Raw genomic sequence first — 18,897 nt, 5'->3', positions numbered from 1 at the left:
ACAAATTTGTTTTTATGTTCCATCTTTCTTTCCCCGTACACGGGCCCTATCTTATATACCCTATTTCCGCACTAACTTGCTAGCCTTTTCCCCCTTGTTGATATGCAACGTTTGTATAATACGATCTATAATTCAACAAATGTTGACATATTTCCGAGCACATCAAAATGGTTTTCAATTACTCGTCGACAACTATACATCCATACTGTGAATCTCACTTTCACCCACATTGCATACCTATCTCTTTTGCAACACATTTTTTTAAATTAATCTGAGTTTGTTTTTTGTTTCAGATGTGTTAAAATGTAAGTCGTAAGTTAATTGGCTTAGAACATTACTATTATGTTTAATATTAGTCCGTAAAGTTAAGGCATAAGAATATGTATTTATTTGTGAACTGCCCCACAGTAATTGGATGTTTTTATCTGTTGTGGGCCATGAAAATCAATAAATTAAGAAAATAACTAAAAATTCACAGATTACAATTTAATGCGAGAAACAAATCTGTCTATGAGTATTGAACAGTACTCCTAAAAGTACGACATCGAAAATGGAGTTTATATGTACATATAGCAACGTGCACTTAGTAAACTAACCGCTACTCAAACGTACGTACCTAAATGATTATTTTGTTGGAATATTTGCCTCAAACCTAAACAATCATAAACACGACATTAAAATTTTGCTTAGAAACTTTGAGATATTTTGTGAATCAACATGATATGCCTCTTATAGTTGGGCTTAATGTTGCTCTTGTACGAACAATTGCTGCACTGATAGATCGGTGGTTTTCCACAGTGCTTGCTGTGCATACGCAGTGCAATACGATTTTTGTAGTCCTTTCCGCATAGCAAACATCGTAAGTTTTCTGAAATAAAGAAAATCTGCGATAAATAATGCGCTGAAAATGTATGAATGTATTTCTACCATTCATTAAAATGAATTCCGGGGTAACACAAACAATTGAAATATAAGTAGGTACAAACTTACTTTGCTAATAATTTTATTCAGGTCGGAAATTACAATTGAACAGTTTAAGATATAAGGTCCAGTATTTGTTGTTTTTCTTCTTCGGAAGATATTCGCTTAACATGGACATTATAAATGTGACTTTTGAGGTGGGCTTTTCTTTTCCCTTTGTACGTGCAGGGTTTTACAGGACAAATAAAAGTAGGTTCCTTGCCGCACTCAAAGCGTTGATGACCGTACAATGACTGTTCGTGTTTATATAATCGCTGGCAATTTTTGCATGAAAACAAGCCTAAAAACAACAGAAATTAACCTTTTGCTCAGAAAAAAGCAATACAGTTTTGAATCGATTAAAAAACGTGTACACGTAAGTACGCATATACCTTTATTTTTGTAATAAAACGTGTAAAATATATTGAGATTTTACAGATACGAATTATGTAACATAATACAATGTTTCTTAAGATAGTCTTTCCTTTTGCATTTGTAACCGCAATGAGGACACTGGAATTGGGGGTTCTTCCCGCATTCATACTTAACGTGCCTGGAAAGATTGTAACTCTTGTTATATGTTTTTCCACACGCGTTACAACCATAGATTTTCAGTGAAGAGTAGTTAATATAAGCTAAAATGCAAATGTTTTAAAATTATAGAATAGTATAGAATGACGTGCTCTTACTAAATACAGGCTACTACTCTTTGTCAGTCAGATATACAGCTCTTAAATTTATCTATTTCAAAAATTTTAACTGTACCATAAGTGTTTCAATTAATTTATAAATAACAGGTGACGTTTCATTTTATAACGTTAGCAAAAGGAAAACTGTCTTTCATTGCATTTTATTTATGATTGGGGCAATTTTTCTTGATGTTTACTCCCATAATGTATTTTAAGACTATATCTACGTCTAGCACTGAAATTACATAAATGGCATAGAAATTTTCGTTCCTTTCCGCAATCTAATGTAATGTGCGTCCTTAAAGTGGCACTATTCTTATATCTTCGTTTACACATTGGACATACCAATTTGTTGTCATTAACATCTGTAAATCAGTTCAATTAGCGGCATTGAATTGTATATAAAATATGAAGGCTGGTTAATCTTAAGAGAAATAGATTAAAACACCATAGAAAAGAAAAGAAAATGAAAATACAAATACTACGTGGGTATTTTAGAATTTAACTAGATATTTTTACCTTTATTGGTTACTATTTACACCAATTAAGCGTTTATTTACACCAATTAAGCTTTAAATGCTACTGTCCATCTTTATTTAAGATTTACATATTCCATACTGTTACAATCGTCACTATTCTACCTGTAAAGGAAAAATGTACGTAAATAGCTTATCTACTACCATATCTTCAGTATTAACAATAAGTGCTAAAGTTTACTAAATTACAGGTGACAAAGTATTGAATATTATTACTTTAGACTATGTTGAGGATTTAGCGCAGTAAATATATCACAGTTTGTGTAGAGATCATTGTATGAACACAACACATTGTTGGGGATATACATAAATCAATGTATTTTGTAAATTAGAAACAATAATAAACAATAGTAAACATATATTTCCTCAATAAAACCGTTTACTATGACGAGAATATTTTTCTTTTTTGCTCTGAGTGTTACAAAAATCATGAGGTACATCAAATTTTCGACATCTCTTGCGAAATTGGTTATCTTTCACTTCATCATTCTTGAATCTCAATGGAAGACCAATTTATTAGCGTGCATGATTTTAATATGTCTGTTATAGTTCGTTTTTCGTGATGATTTGTACCCACAATTAGGATAAGCACAAATATAATTAAGTTCAGCTCCACAATGGTACCTCGTGTGAACATACAGCGAATTTCTCTGTTTGAAAGATTTACTGCATCTGTTGCACTTATACATTTTATAACCTAAAAACAGTTGCATAAATAATACTTATATTCTCAATATACACACTTGAAAGACGAAACATTGTAAAACCTTTACCTTACCTTCCGTATTTTAATACAAACTGTTTAAAAAATTTAGCATTCTTTAATTCGATTTATATAGCAGATTCACGTATTCCTCAAGTGCAGTGTACAGTGTAGTGAGTAATAAGAAAGGTTAATAAATTCGAATGTTAGGTGAACCTCTTCAGGAAGAATCAAATTGAAGTAATTTGATGAAAAAAATTAAATCGAGTTACTGTTTTGAGTTGGGTACACATGCTCAAGGCCTATAAGAAAACACTTCCTCCCATATTCGTCGACTATGGTACTCATATAACTTACCCGGCTATATTCGCTTCGGAATATTTTCCGCCAAGAACACTCTCTATATACTCTATTCATTTTAAAAAGGTAGCGGTAGAAAGCTTTGACCTTCACTGTGATTTGTTAAAATACGCGTCAGTTTTACGCTGAAAAATAAAAGGAGTGGCGAATTTCGTAAGCTGGTAGTTTATGTTGCTAATAATTGCAGATTGTTTCTGAGCTTACAAATTTTACCGTGAAACAAATTAACCTATTCGCTTCAAACTTTGCACAGTTAACATATATACCATATGTAACAAGCCAATTGAAAATGGGTCAAATCCAATGACTCCGTGGGGTCACACCGAGGTGCTCTGTCGCTTTTTTAGACGCTCTTTATGGGTTTATTTTCACAGTGTACGTTTGAATTTGATTTAGAAGAGGAAGGAGAATTTCGATACAATTTACAAAAGCATTATGCGAGTCAATCTGTAATTGGACGCAAGCCTGTTGAGGGTCCAGTACAAGAGAAGGATAATAAATAAATAAAATATACGCCACTGGTATAAAAGCAACCAGCAAAAACCCCAAGAAAATCCCGAATCACAACATCAAATTTCAACGTTAACCTACAATAGAAATAAAAGGAAACTTCACGCACGGTTTTGAATGCGCCAAAACAAAAAAAAATTAATTGAACGTAACTTATTAAACAAACCCCCAATGGTCTTAAATTCAGCGAAACCGGAAACGTACTTTTAGTAAACGTTGTATTTTTATTCAATGCGAAATCCTGATAGTTTAGGAAGTCGCATTTTCAGTCTGCCTGTTAGTTGTTTTGTTATCGCCAAGCTAAGATGAGCTTGGATGAGCTCGTAGATGAGTAAAATCTGAAAAAACGTATTAGCTTTTTCGGTTCATCAGTGTATACTCACGGGCATACAACAAGGCAAACTTTTATACTATTTATTATCTTCATAGATTAATAGTTATATTATAATTTATAGACAAACGACAGCAATTAGTGTACTGCATTAATTAATGTTTACGCTCTTCTTTTGTAAAGATTAATGCTTCTTTACAAGGTGCTGTCTTAAATCTCCTTTTCTTGCATACTTATGGTGACACAACGGTATAGGACAATAAAATTGAGGTGGTTTGCCACATGCGTATTTTAAATGATCGTCTAGACCCCTCTTGTATTTATAATTCCGGTAGCATTGTGGACATTCATATGTTATTCCTCTATTGCAGGCCGTTTTCCATTTACCTATGAATGTAAAAATATATAAATAATTATGTAAAATGATTTAGTAATTTGTGATGCGAGAAATAATACTATTTATAACAAAAACCAAACAGTCTAAAAATACTCCTGCAATTAATTACGAGCTAAAACTTTTTTATCATTAATAAATGATAACTCAAAACACAATTTTATTTGTTCCGGCGGCGGTTTCGAGATTAGATTTGTTCTTTTTTATAACTTGTGAGGTTGAAGAACGTGTCGCTTGACTTATAACTGCAACCTGAAACAAGCTTGACACAAAAGTATGATTTCTTCTTCTGTTGAAGGCTGTCTAGACAAAAACAAAATTACTAACGCTTAGTTACTATTACATAAAAGATACTTAATTCGATGCTTATATGAATACTATTTTATTTTTGAAATAGCACATAACAAATACGTATCAAGTTATAGCAAAATTACATTTCCAACAATGAGGTAAAATTTGATTCTCACTGTATATTAGTATTATTGGTGCATTTATGCCTATTTGCTTAATTTTGAGTGTTTTAAATAGATGTGTGTTTTTAAATCATATTTTCTCTTGGATTTATAAGAGCAAATGTTACAGCCAAATGAGGGCTCTTTTCCACAGGCGCGGTTTAAATGTTGGCTTAAAGAAGCGTAATTCTTGTAAAATTTATTACATTTATTACACAGCAATCGTTGGTTATGTGTAGGATGACTGACAGGGCCTGAAATGAGAATATTTTAGTACCTTTCTTTCTATAAGAACCTACTTACTTTTTATGGATAGTGAATACCACAAATAGAAAACAGAATCTACCTACCAAAATTGGACTCAATAAATGAAACAAACTGTTAATTTTGTGTTTATTATCAAAAATAATGTACATATTTGTTTAGTGTATTGCCAGTATTTCTGTCACTCATAGCATCGGTAGGATTTCTAATGTAGTGCATAAATACGCACATTGTACAAGTAGCACTGATCCCAATAATGTGTAATTAAATCTAAATTGGCGCACTGGTACATTAGTCGCAAACTATCTATACGACTCTCAATAATTGCCTAAACTACTAAAATTTTATTTTGTCTTTAACTTACAATTCAACGCAATCGATTATACGAAAACAATTAACGAAAATACGCTAGTTAATAGGTACCTTCTCGCTAATGCTACTCAATTGTCCCTGCGTAACCCATACACCTCAAAAAAACGTGCATATCGCATATCGCGATAATACATGGGTATTCAATCTTAAAATAAAGTTCTTTTCCCATTATCATAATTCACATTTTATCAATTTCTTGACGAAATTACAAAAAACCTTGTATGCAAAACGTTGCAAATTTTGTCTTTGGCGCACACGACGTGCGTCTAGTGCGCCAAAGACAGTCATTTTGCAACTTGTTACATAAATATCTATTTAGGCACTAGTGCGCGAAAGTAGATACGTCACTCGTCGTTCGTGTTGGGAAAACGCGATTTAGAACGAAGGAGTGCAAAAATCAACATTCGAAGAGTTATTGGCGAAACAGGGTGCCGCAAATGCCGCGAAAAGTTTGGGAAAATTGGTGTTCCAGATGCGCCCTTTTACGCACCAACCGTGGCGGCCATATGGCCGAAATCATTTAATGTCATACAATTTTCTGTCTAATAAAGCCAGTGATATTAAAAATATATTTCTTTGTTTAATCATGATTTAAACTTGTGTCCCTCTAAAAAAACACCCATTATCATGCAAATTAATAAAAATAACCCCAAAAAGCAATGGAAAGTCCTTCACACAATCATGGATAAACCTAGTAGTGTTCGGAAACCACTCAGATCTATTATACTCAATGCAATTGAATATAATAATGAACCTGATAGGGCTAACATTTTCAATAACAACTTTGTTGAACTTCCTAAAAATATTGCTAATTCTTTGCCACTAGTTACTACTAACTTAAATTCAGAAAACTTTAACAATCCAACTAATACTAAATCTATATTTCTCATCCCCACAGATCCAAAGGAGGTGAAGGTATTCTATTATCCTGAACTTCCCTAACAAGCAATCTATTGGCATACATAATCTTCAGCCGTCAGTGCTTAAAACTTTGGCCAAGCAAGTAGCAAGTGTGATTTCTTATCTTATCAATCTAAGCTACGAAACAGCAGTATTCCCCGACATATTAAAAAAAAAACGTAGTTATACCGATACATAAAACTGGCAGTGTCCAAGACGTTAACAATTTTCGGCCCATCTCACTAGTTTCTACGCCCTTCAAAATTGTTGAAAAAACAACTAATAAACGTTTACTATCCTTCGTAAGTAAATCAATTTTTTTCTCAAATAATCAATTTGGTTTTCTTGAAAAGAAAAAACGGAAGGCGCCGTAATAAAATTCACATCTGAAATTTACCAGGGAATCAGTAATAAAAAAAAGTTCATGCTCTATACCTAGATGCATGAGCGTACGCAGGGAGGGGCAAGGGGGGCAGCTGCCCCTCCCTGGCCTGGCCACAGGTTACGTTGTATGTTTGTTAAAAAGTATCTGTAAGAATTGTCTTTGTTGGCTTTTAATTTAAAACCTTTTCCTTTGAGATTTAAGCCATGAAAGAGGTTTTAAGCTATAAATTACGGTACCGATCCCGAAAATCTCTGTTTTCAACCCATCGGATTACTCGGCACACTGGCACCTGCATAGCTAGGCACCAATCCGGCTCGCCTGCCGTCGGGCTGAGCGAAGCTATCGTTCACTAACCGCGCGTTAACACAAACCAGCGTGCAGTGGTCACCAGTGATGTTCCTACTACCGATTTACCTAAAATTCTACCGATATACCGAAATGGCCTTTATATCTACCGAAATGAAGATATTTTAAATTCATTAACTTTTACATAGTATTATTCGGTTTCGAATCGAACAGCAGAGTATAACTTAAATAATAAGTCAGTGTCAGTGGTACACCGGGAACTTGTTGCAGCATACGATTCATTCGTCGATGTTCTTATCGATAAATTTGCGGAAGACCCAAGGAAACTTATTTTATTGTAAATAAAAATAAAAATGTATATTATGTGTTTCATTAAACATTTTTTTCCGCTAATTTTTTTGCCCCTCCCTAGACCAAAAGCTGCGTACGCCCATGCCTAGATGTAAATAAAACTTTCGATACCATAGCTAGAAAGATATTATTTACTAAATTGGAAAAAGTCGGAATTCGAGGGTATCCGCCGCTGACTGACTGGCAGTGCCCTATATTTGATTTATTGTAATGAGTTATGCAAGGCTAAACTTCACGGTACCATTACTGCCTTTGCGGATGACACTGCACTGGCCTACACTGCGCCTACTTGGAACGTCATCACTTCAAATATGAGAACCGACATCAACATATTACACACTTGGTTCACGCAAAACAAGTTGGCACTTAATATCAATAAAACGCATGTTATGTACTTTGACCTGTCCAACAAACACACACCGCCGGCTACTTCAATTAAAGTCCACGGGTTTGGGTGTAATAAGATGACAACTTGTTACTGTGACTTAATCACCTCAGTGGATGCCCTCAAATACTTAGGCCTATTTGTTGACAATAAATTAACATGGAAAAAACATATAAACCAAACGAAAACAAGGATGCGAACAGTAGCTAGAATAGCTATTTATATATCAAGTACATAAACTGGGTCTACATGGACGAGCCGTTTATTTAGCCGAGCGAGCTTCCGACCGAGGCACAAATAAACAAGGCGAGTCCCCATAAAGCCTATTTATGGACGCGATATCTACAAAGCTTTATGTACGACTGCAACAACCCTTAAAAATACCAATTCAACTCATGTATAAAAAATCCCATAAGCCGCAGTGCAATTGTCACTTTGACAGCGGCAAAAGTTACCTGCAACTTTTCCAGCAACAAATGCACTAGTGGTTTTTTCACTTATTCATTTTCGAACCAATTATCGCATTATCCTTTCCCATATGACTAGTTTGACGTCTGTCAGTAATTGATTAGAAAGAAAGAAAAGATAGCAAATCTATACTTCACAAACCAATGAGAACACCTTCCCTTCCATTATTCAAAGATTTCAAATGTTACCCATTAGATATATGTATCTGTATAAAGTGTTACGCCTTTTAGCATTTTGTGATTTGTTTAGTGCGACGACCCAGAATAGTGATGAATTGTCTCAAAGTGGTCACGCGAGGTATAAGTAATAAGAATTTACGGCTTCCTAAATTCATATAGTTATCTCGTCCACGTACATATTATAAACTACTTCAGAACTGGATATTAGAAAAAACATCTCCTTTGGAATCTCTCATAAAAATTATTAAATAATAACATCCTTCTAATTACGCTTTGTCAAAAGTAGAATTTAAACTTAAAAAAAAACAAATTAATCCTTAAGACAACTGCTGGACCATCTTTATATTAATTTTCTTACAGACTGTAACTTTTAAACCAAACTTTATGTTGAATTTATACTATGTACCATCGAATGGCAACATAACTCGTTTCTGCTGGGCCTTTTCCCCTAACTACAATGTTACTATACTATAACTTATCCAATTAGAAGTAATTTGTTTGTTTTTGTTCTGTAGTATGGAATTTACCAACTTGTTTGTATTAATGGGAATAAAGAAACTTATTTATTTATTTTAATGTTATTTCATGAAGTATTAATTAGTTTATTTTATAGCAGATATTAAATTTACATGCTACTAGGCTTGAATGAGTAGGTATAGTACATTAGGGCGCCGCCAAAAAGGCGCGAAACATAAGGGCGCGTGGACATAAAGACGTGGGGGCATAAGGGCGCAGGACAGAGTATATTCTCTAAAAAAATAAATGGCAGTTCGTTTGTGTGGATATTTTATATCAACAGTCATTACGCAGTGCGTTCAAGATACCAAAACTCACCAAAAACACACCTATAATACGAAATAATCGACTAGTTCATACATAATCAAATGATTGCTTTGGGAATGTTGGTGGAAGTTGAACAAGAAACTAAAAAAAGAAAAAAGAGGAAATACTGGGTGCAAAAAATGTATAAAGCGAAGGCGAATTCCATTTATTGAGCTTCTATTAGAATACTATAAAAGTCCGAATAGTCTTTCACAGCAACAATTATTTTTTTTTCTGCGTCGCTTATGTGAGAATGGGCCCATTATGATTTTGTAAAGGGTTGATGATGTTCTCAAGTTCGTGGTGTGGTTCGTAGCAAAACTTTTGCTTATAATTTATCCGTCTCGTTGTCGTTGAAGTACTTTTGGGACTTATCTTTTGTGTACTTTTATTTCCAGCTCGCTCAGGTAAATAAATGGTTTAAGAATCCTAGGACCAACGCTGATTGTGATGTACATAAATGATCTACCCACTTTCCTCGGAAAAGAAGTACCCCATTTTCTATATGCGCATGACACATGTTCTATACTGTCCGTTTATAGTTGTCGTCAAGCGTTCTCATGTATAGAATGTAACTTTTTCATTTCACTGGTGCGTGCATACTTTAAGATTAAGGTCCTACCAGGTGCCCCAACGACTGAATGCCGAAAACTCTTGTGACCTTGGGAAATGTAAAATCTGGGTTTGAATCAAGATTGATTTATTGTAGGGAAGTTTCTGGTTGTCATTTCGAGCAACACATTCGTTAGTTTAAACCGATTTCGGCTTTTATTAATTAAAAAATTGAAAACGATTGTGTAATGAAAACCTCTTCCAAATTATGGCCTATTTTAAAATTTGCGGGAGAGTTGCAACCTTTAGCACTTAGGGTTATAATTGGAAGAATTATTATTTCAAACAAATTTGCTCCCCTCGAAAAAAAGCGATCGATTTTTGATTTTTGTCAAAATATTTATTTTACCGAGTTTTAGGGAGATACAAATTTTCGTATCCGTATGTACTTCCACACAGTAATCGTTTCACCTGGATTTAAGAAACTATGGTTGATTAGACCGGCCACACGTTACCAAAAAGTAACCGTTTGCGGTATAGTTTCAACCTCGCTAAAGTGCCGATGAGGCCAACCGCCGCCATTAAACAACTGACCTAATCGCTTACAATTATCGTAAAGGATTCAGTTTTGCTCACGCGTCACTGCCGATCAAGAAATAATTCGTTCTTATTGCTTAACACAAGCGCAGACGACCATTTTTAAACAGTGTTTTAGATCGTAATCGTCAATAGGTGAAAGGTGTCCGCGATCCACCTTGTCTTGAAGATCGAAGTTTCCATCACAAAATGCAATTTGTTACTTTGATACTTGGTTAATATTTTGTGCCGTTTGTGTCTAGTTCGAATTCTTAACAGAATTGTTTTCGAAAATCGCACTCTGATATCTAAAATTATTGCGAAGTTAAGAAGAGATTGGAAACCTGAGAAATAAACCTTAAAAGGCCGGGGGGATCCTGGAGGATCCGTATAGTGCGATTTTTTTGTAATATCCAGAGATTTTGAAATGAATCTTATAATTTAGAAGTTGTCAAAAAAATAACGGGCTCTTTTAAGAGACATTGGAGATCAATACATTATAAGTGAACGATGAACATTTATTGGTAAAGTTTAATAAATTAACAACTAATATAAAATCACTAGCACAATATGACTAGAATGAACGTGACGCTAAATGTTAAGCTCTATGGTAACTATATTGTCCAATGGTGCACATCAAACAATCGTCACATATTGAAATTCATTACATATACTGAAAATCTAAGTTTGAAGTAAAATGGCGCTTCACCAAGTGTTTATGTTGTGTATCAAAGTGCCGTTTTAAATTTGATAACTGATGAAAGGTGCCAATACAGTGAGTACAGGAAAACTGAGGACCTTTCCCACATTCGTACGTCATATGTCGGCGCATGTTTCCACGATGTTTATATACTCTTCCACACTTTTCACAAGGAAACCCACTATCGTTCTCAAATTCTACTTTCAATCCACGGAACAAGTTTTTTAAACCTGAAAATAACAGTATGTTAAAGGTTGCCTCAAAAGAAGATATGTATATCAAACTAGAATTTTCTTAGGGTCGTTGAAGACTGTGTTCATTTAAGATGGTTTAAAGTACCTACGTAAGATGCCCATGAAGATTGTTTCGACAGAAGATATATAAGGGAAGTTTAATCTACCGAAGAACTTCCTACTTGCGATGCACTTTTGAAGAACACTTTTTAATTGATACCAGATTATTTAAGGATTGGAATTCAATTTAAATAGAAGCGAAGGTTTGACTATAAATATATTGATTAAAAAGTGTATAAATCACTACAGCGATATAATAGATCAAACAAAATTATCAAATTGTTTGTTTAAAAAAAAGATTTATTTTGAAATGAGACTCCTGGCAGGGATGGTTTTTATTGTTTTTGAAACAGAATTGCTGCATACATAACCAAGTGTTGGTAATTTGGGATAAAAAATTCACTTTTCAAATTTCCACCAAACAGCCCTCCGTATAACACGCACAGTACTATTAATACGTAAAGGGTTTTTGGATTTAGCCTTGATCGTACTACATAAACTTTAATGATACCTTACTACGCAACAGCGAAAACAGATTAGTAATAGTTGAATCGTTTTCCTACAATTAATATAATTAACAAAATATACGAGATACACGACAGGCTAAACTGACCAAATAATAAGGTTGTACTGTATACAACTTACTAATGTTGTTAAAAAGGAAGAAGATTGACAAGGACCACATTTCCATATCAAAACATACCCTTTCCGCAATTTATTTTTGTGCAGCCACACTTGGTCTTGATTGATTGAGTTAATAACTAACATCAGTTTGTAACTCATGCTTTTGCTATAGCAAGGTACAAGATGCTGCATTTTAGCATAACCTTCAATCGTTCTAACGTTGGTTTGCTGTATTAAGTATTATCATTGAATAAAAACACTATATTTTATTCAATGGTATTATGTTGACTAGTCTAGCCAAAAATAAGACAAACTAAAAGAGAAACAAATTTATTACAAAAAACAACTGCGTGTTGTTACATTCAGTTACCACAAATACATTTTAAACTACTTAAACATAGTATAGCCCTTCACTAATTTTCCAATAATGCTCACCTAATTGTGACCTTTCATAAGTTTATGAAGAGTAAGTTCGTGATTGTAATAAAACTTGGCTGTACAATGTTGACAATGAAATTGTTTTTCTTTTGCGCATTCAACGCGCTGATGACGTTTCAAATTATACGACAAGGTGTACGACTTTCCACAGTCAGAACATTGAAACGGGCGTTTCTTTAGTTGTTTAGTGTGATACATTTCTGAAAATAAGTTTTTAATTAGGCGTCAATAAGTCAATTGTTTATACTAAAGTTCATGGAATTCAAACGTAGTCAATATAATAAAATTGACACACTATCAACAACCCATTACATTTAGTTCTTGTACAAAAATATGCTAAATATAATGTTATGAAAAGTAATGTACTAATGTAATATGCCGTTTTAATGAAGCTTTTTGTTTACAGCGATACGTGCAACGTGACACTTGACAAGAAAATTGTGGTTTTTTGCCACATTCGTATTTTAGATGCCTTGATAACGAACGCTTGAGTTTGTATGTTTTATGACATTGGGGACATTGAATCACGTCACCTACAAGAAATAAGTATTATTAGTACTATTTAAAATAATCAATTATATAAAGAAGCAAAGAAATTATATATACAATATACAATTCTCCAAGTAGTTAAATTTTAAGTATAATGAAATCGACAGTTTTCGAATTTTTAAAAATTAATTTCAGACTCGTAATTTTCATTCTTCAGATACGAAATTTGGTAGAGATCAGAATTTTTTCGCACACGCGTTTAGGGGCGAGTTACGTTGGGGTAAAAATTTTTAGATACTTATTTATAAAATCGGAATGCGGATTCATTGACATGCTCCCCGTCTTTGTAACTCTTATGGTTGCCGAGAATGAGCAGAGTAAATTTCACTACTTTTGTCTTAGGGTAGGTAGCTCTCAAACACAACACTTTGCACCCTCGATTTATTTGGATGAAATATTTGTTTTGGTTCCTTCTATCATCCAATTTTTTTCTGCACACTAATATGTTACAACAAATAAAAAAAAGACGGCAAATTTATTTTAAAAGAAAGTGCAATTTCAGTTTAAAATGACGCTATTTGAATAATATAATTAATTTCAAACACATATCAATTTATAATTATGTTTTTTGGCCAAGTGTTGTTTCAGAGTGTTCTTCCATCTTGACTTAAAATTACACCCGGGAGCAGTACAAACAAATTGAGGTTCGACACCACACACATACTTTTGATGCCGCTTGAGACCTGGAGGAAACGCAAAGGTTCTCTTACAGTTATCACATTTGTATCTTCGAAATGCATGTCCAATTGGTTCCTCTAAAACAAAATGTAATTAATTATTCAGATACAATTTGGTATTAGTACCCACCTACACTAATTCATTTGACCTGTTCTCTATAGACTTGGCAGAGGTTAATTTACTACAGTGACTATCGATTTTAAAATGCCCTAGCATAGCTGAGTTACGTCATATTAAAATCACAATCAAAACATTTTGCAACCGTTTATAACAATCTCCGCCTTAATAATGACAACCAATGCAGTGAACGGACGTAGATCACTTTTGTTTGTCTAATGACAAGGTGATATTTTAAAAAACTCCTCTCGCTGTTTTTACGAAAAATGCATATCAAAAAAAGTTCGACAAATTCAACCCATGAAAGATGAAAAATTTGTCAGACAGATATTCCTGATGCTTTACACGAAGGCAGCCATAAGAATTGCTTCAATGCCATTACCTTCACTTACATTCCGAATTTACACTGCACAAGGAATGAAACGGTTGACGATATTTCAGAGAACTTCTTGTATTCTATGCGATATCTCGAACCGTTACGGACGGACAAATCGCTAGTAATTTTTTTAAATTGCTAATATTAACAAAGATAGGAAAATATATGCGTGTAATGTATAATGATTGTTCCTTAAACAAACTACTTTTTTATAAAAAGTGTTCTTCTGGTGAAAAATGTCCTATATTAATCCACACTTCTTTTCATCTATCTACGGGTTTGGTTACTTTTGAGTAAAAAGTGTTATTAATCTGACATTTTTATAAAGGAATGCAGTCTTGTGCTAGGACAGCATACGTCCATACCATAGATGTTTTGTTATATGTGTATATTAACTTAGCAAATTGCTGACATACGAGTATAAAATAGCATATAAGTAAATAGACATAAAATACGTAGCGACACTATATTTAAATCGAGATCAAAAATTTGAACACACGGCAATGTAACAAATTTAACATATACCTAAGAAGAGGGAAATTACAATCATTTTCAGTTTTAAAACCTTGAATCTATGGTACTAATTCTGGATGATTCATTTGTATGTGCTTACGAACGGTTATACGTTGTGTGTACGCTTTTGGACACAGTGGGCAGAAAAAACGAGCGATACCATCACATTCGTACTTCTTATGCCGTTGTAACGTTGACTTGTATTTATATCTCTTGCTGCATATACCACACGCGAAAGACTTCTTTACACCTAAAATTACGATAAATTAAAAGTCATCTACACTTTTGTATACTCATATCCTTTTACTCAGAAAATCAGTTCCAAATCAAGTATTGCTCGGTTATCTACGCGCGAGTTGACACAATCGACATCTGTTTGTCAAACGTTGGCAAAGCCACAACCGACAACCAAACTATATGCCATAGTAAAATAGAAGTAATAAATATTAATATCCAATGCATTCAAGTTTCTGTAGTTAAGTAAAAATTATGCGGCTTAAATCTTTTTTTCATGCATTGTCACAGCTAAATAAATCATCTTTTTTTATTCATTATCTCACGTCATGTGCCAATTTAAGTAGCATAAAGTATATATGTACATGCAAACAAAATACAAGGTTTTTATTTAATACATTACTTTACAAACCAGTCGCTCATGAGTTTTTAGATTGTGTTTCAATTTAAATCGTCTTTTGCATTTTAGACATTCAAATTTAGCTTCAACTCCACACTCGTGTTTTTTGTGGCGAACCAAATGATGCTTATGTTTATAGCGCCTTCCACACTGTTGACAACCGAAATACGCTGTTTGGACTTTTTGTTTAAAAAAGTCCGCGAACATTGCTGAAATCAAACAAAAATGTTAGATACACGAGTAAAAGTGCACCTTAGGTACCTAATTTTTTCGCGTATATAAAAAACGGATAATAGTACAATAAAAAATGAATAATGTGAAACCTATTCTATAAAACTATCAATTTAAGGATAACTCGCAAAAAAAATAGAAAACGTATAGGTACCTCTACAATTGGGATACGAACAGGACAGTGCACAATCTTCACTCATTTCGTTTTCTGTGCCCATTTATGTAAATTACCTTCTCGTCCTCAATTATTCTGAATATAAAGAGGTTTGCAAAATCCAAACACATGCTTTTTGGTTTTTTTCACGCCGCTTACGCGTACTTCTAAAAAACAAACACTAGAACACTACTCACTGTTGTAACTGTTGGCTATCTTTTAGCGCCTAGTTTAAAATTGAGCAATTACAACAATTTTGATATGTATCATTTTGATTGAATCGATTAATCAATGCAAAAAACCATCATCTATGAGACAAAAATAACATTACCATTTAAAGAAAAATAAGAGCAAATTTTTGGTAAACCGATTACCATTACAGAAAACAAAAAGTTTCATGGTATACACTTCCTTTTTCTGAAATCAACCTGATACGGATTATAATCCAAATAGAAGACGGGTGCAATTCGTTTAATATTAGCAACGTTTGACTAGCGATTGAAATCGTGAGAAGTACGGGAGTGAACTGAGTACCTATATGCAGTCGGTCTGCAGAACCTAAAGTTAATCGTTAAACAGTATTTGCGTTTATACCACATCATCGTAGAAGAAGTTAGTCTAATTACTCGATTATCGATGTAAATTAAGGTACTTGATTATTTTATATGTGCAACAAAATAGTTATTTGTTTCATAAGTACGAAAAATGCACGTTTCCGGGACGAGGAAGGGTGGTGGTGGACGACGCGTCAGCGTCGTCCACCAACATTCCGAGTCACGGGAACGCATTTTTCGTACGAATGAAACATAAAATTTTTTCTCCAAGCACTTTTTTACTTACCCAGTGTGTTTGCGCACGCTCTTGTAGTTGTCGTTTGTCGACCACCGCTTCATCTTTTGGGTGCCACACTATTAATATTTTTTTAGGTTAAGTAGCCTCCTTATGAAAGTAAACATGAAGTAAATATCTTAGAACAATTCAATATGAACACGAAACATCTTATTTTTGCTTAATCAAATACGACAAGATGTACAATCAAGTAAGTAGCATAAACGGGTACATTTTATTAACCTAAGATTCTCTTTAAGTGGTCGATGACAAGTTTAATTTCGAAATTTACTGGTACAAGTACAGGAAGCATTGGAGTGCATAGAATTAGGTCTAGGATGCTGCACATCTCCTTACTCTTACTTGAAGGTGCGAAACTGTTTACCGAGAAACATATTTTCTTCACAACCAAAGCATGCGGATATAAGCACTGTGCGAAGTTGCCCATATTAGTTAATCGTACATAAATTGAATTGCGAAGTTACTTTTCGTATGTACTGTGAAGTCTTAGTTTTTCCTATGTTTGAAGGAATGTTCACTTTGATTCAAAAAGTTTAATTTGAACTGCTACTCCTACATATTAACTGCGAACATATGTTACCGAAGCTGTAATTTTCAATTCCATTTGTAAATCTGTAAATGTTTTAATGTAAAACAACATTTTGTAAGTAGTTATTTCTTTCACGCACTAAAGCGTAATTTACACGGGATAGTAAAACTACCACAAATTTGTGTCGGAGAGCACTTCCCAATAACTCTCATAATGTAAACGGTGATAGAAGAGCTCATCCCAGCAAGTCGAAAACTTTCAGGCAAGTCATTCCTGCAATAAAATCTTGCACGTCTAAACAAGTCTTGACAGCGCTTCCTACAGAAAGTTGACATTTATTTCGATCTTGTTGAAAGTTGATGTGCAAGTGCTGATTAATATAAAAATAGACATGTTTACGGTTTTTGTTAATGTGACATCTCGAGTCATGTTCTGAATGACAGGTCAATGACAACTATATGTAATTTTTTGATTGGCCAAATTACTTTTGCGGACTAGTCCGAAAAGTACCTACTTTTTGGACAGTTACCATGGTGATACTGACGGCTCCCCAAATCGCCCATTTTTTGGACCAAAAAGTATAACAAAATAGCGTCTTATTCAGGTGGTTGGAGAAAAATGATTTTTCGTTATTTTATATCCGTCATCAGATCTTTATTAGCGAACTCCTAGCGAGTTCATAATTTTGCGTGTAGCGCGATATCTCGATTTCGATAACATTTTGCACGTAAATTCTCTATCAAATTTGTAGTTCGGAGTTCGTGAATTGGCAATGTAGGCCAAAAAATAAGGAATGGCTTTTTGACTTCTCCGTTTAGTTATGAATCAATTGTATGAAATTTAAAATAAGCATCGGTTTAGCCATATATTACGCAATGCCAACCCATACCCGTACCCAACTCGTTTGATATATTCGTTTACACATTAATTTCTATGTTAAATTATGCACATTTTAATGAATGCATGTATAAAGAGGTTTCTAATATTTCATTAACAACTAATAGATCCCTATAACGAACAAATCATTCAAAAAGCCAATTAAAAATGTATAAATAAATAATGTAGTCTAGTCAAATTAGCTCCAAAAGAAGGTAGTCTAAACTGCATGCCAAGTTTATTCTATGTAAAAAAAATCTGCCAAATCCGAAAATCATAATCCACCTGGAAACTCCCGGAACATATTGTTACAAACAATAAACGAAGAAAAAATGGTATAATGTCATTTTTTTGCATTTGATTTCAATTATCTCATTAACTATATTGCATTGAGGGGAAAATGTAGAGATATGAATTTGTTTAGAATCTAATTTTCATTAAGATAGGTGGTTTTTTCAAATCTTATTGTTTTTTATGGAAAAATATAAAAAAAGTGATCCTAAAAATTGACAATTTGCTATTACTAAATAAACTTATCCGATCTTTTTGAAAATCCGTATTTGGTTATTTCTGTTGATAACAATACAATATGACGACAAACCCGATCACCGTAGGTTTTACAGTTATCGCATAATTAAATAAACAAATTAAAAAAACGATAATTTGTCTTTCAAACTTGGTGACTTCCAAAGCGATCTTAATTTTTTCACAGTTAGTGGAACCCTAAAAGCCTTTCCCAAAAATTGTCCCCATGATTCTTGCACATCGGCAGACTGTGGAATTTTTTTTCAAAATCCCAAGGATTTTCTTAGTTAACAAATGGAATAATTTCCGAAATATA

The 18,897-nt window shown here is 33.6% G+C and overlaps 2 protein-coding genes across 19 annotated transcripts in view; both read right to left on the bottom strand.

Annotated features, from left to right (window-relative positions):
• Positions 1-18,897, bottom strand: part of LOC116173573 (longitudinals lacking protein, isoforms A/B/D/L) — a 291,506-nt gene that overhangs the window by 141,163 nt on the left and 131,446 nt on the right. The window contains exon 5 of one of the 18 annotated variants that reach the window (XM_031491158.1): positions 472-868. The exons of 15 other annotated variants lie outside the window; for them this stretch is intronic. In XM_031491158.1, the coding sequence (XP_031347018.1) occupies positions 687-868 (182 nt within the window). In that variant the 3' untranslated portion in view covers positions 472-686. Of the gene's footprint in view, positions 1-471; positions 869-4,258; positions 4,477-12,426; positions 12,751-18,897 lie in introns of those variants that run through there. 2 more of the 18 variants (XM_031491147.1, XM_031491148.1) reach the window with 2 other exon arrangements.
• LOC116173569 overlaps positions 1-18,897 on the bottom strand; it is a 222,877-nt gene that overhangs the window by 184,934 nt on the left and 19,046 nt on the right. The window lies entirely within an intron of this gene.

This window comes from Photinus pyralis, unplaced genomic scaffold, assembly GCF_008802855.1.
Source record: "Photinus pyralis isolate 1611_PpyrPB1 unplaced genomic scaffold, Ppyr1.3 Ppyr1.4_LG6, whole genome shotgun sequence".
Lineage (NCBI taxonomy): Eukaryota > Metazoa > Arthropoda > Insecta > Coleoptera > Lampyridae > Photinus > Photinus pyralis.
This window is presented reverse-complemented; position numbering and strand designations above follow the sequence as displayed.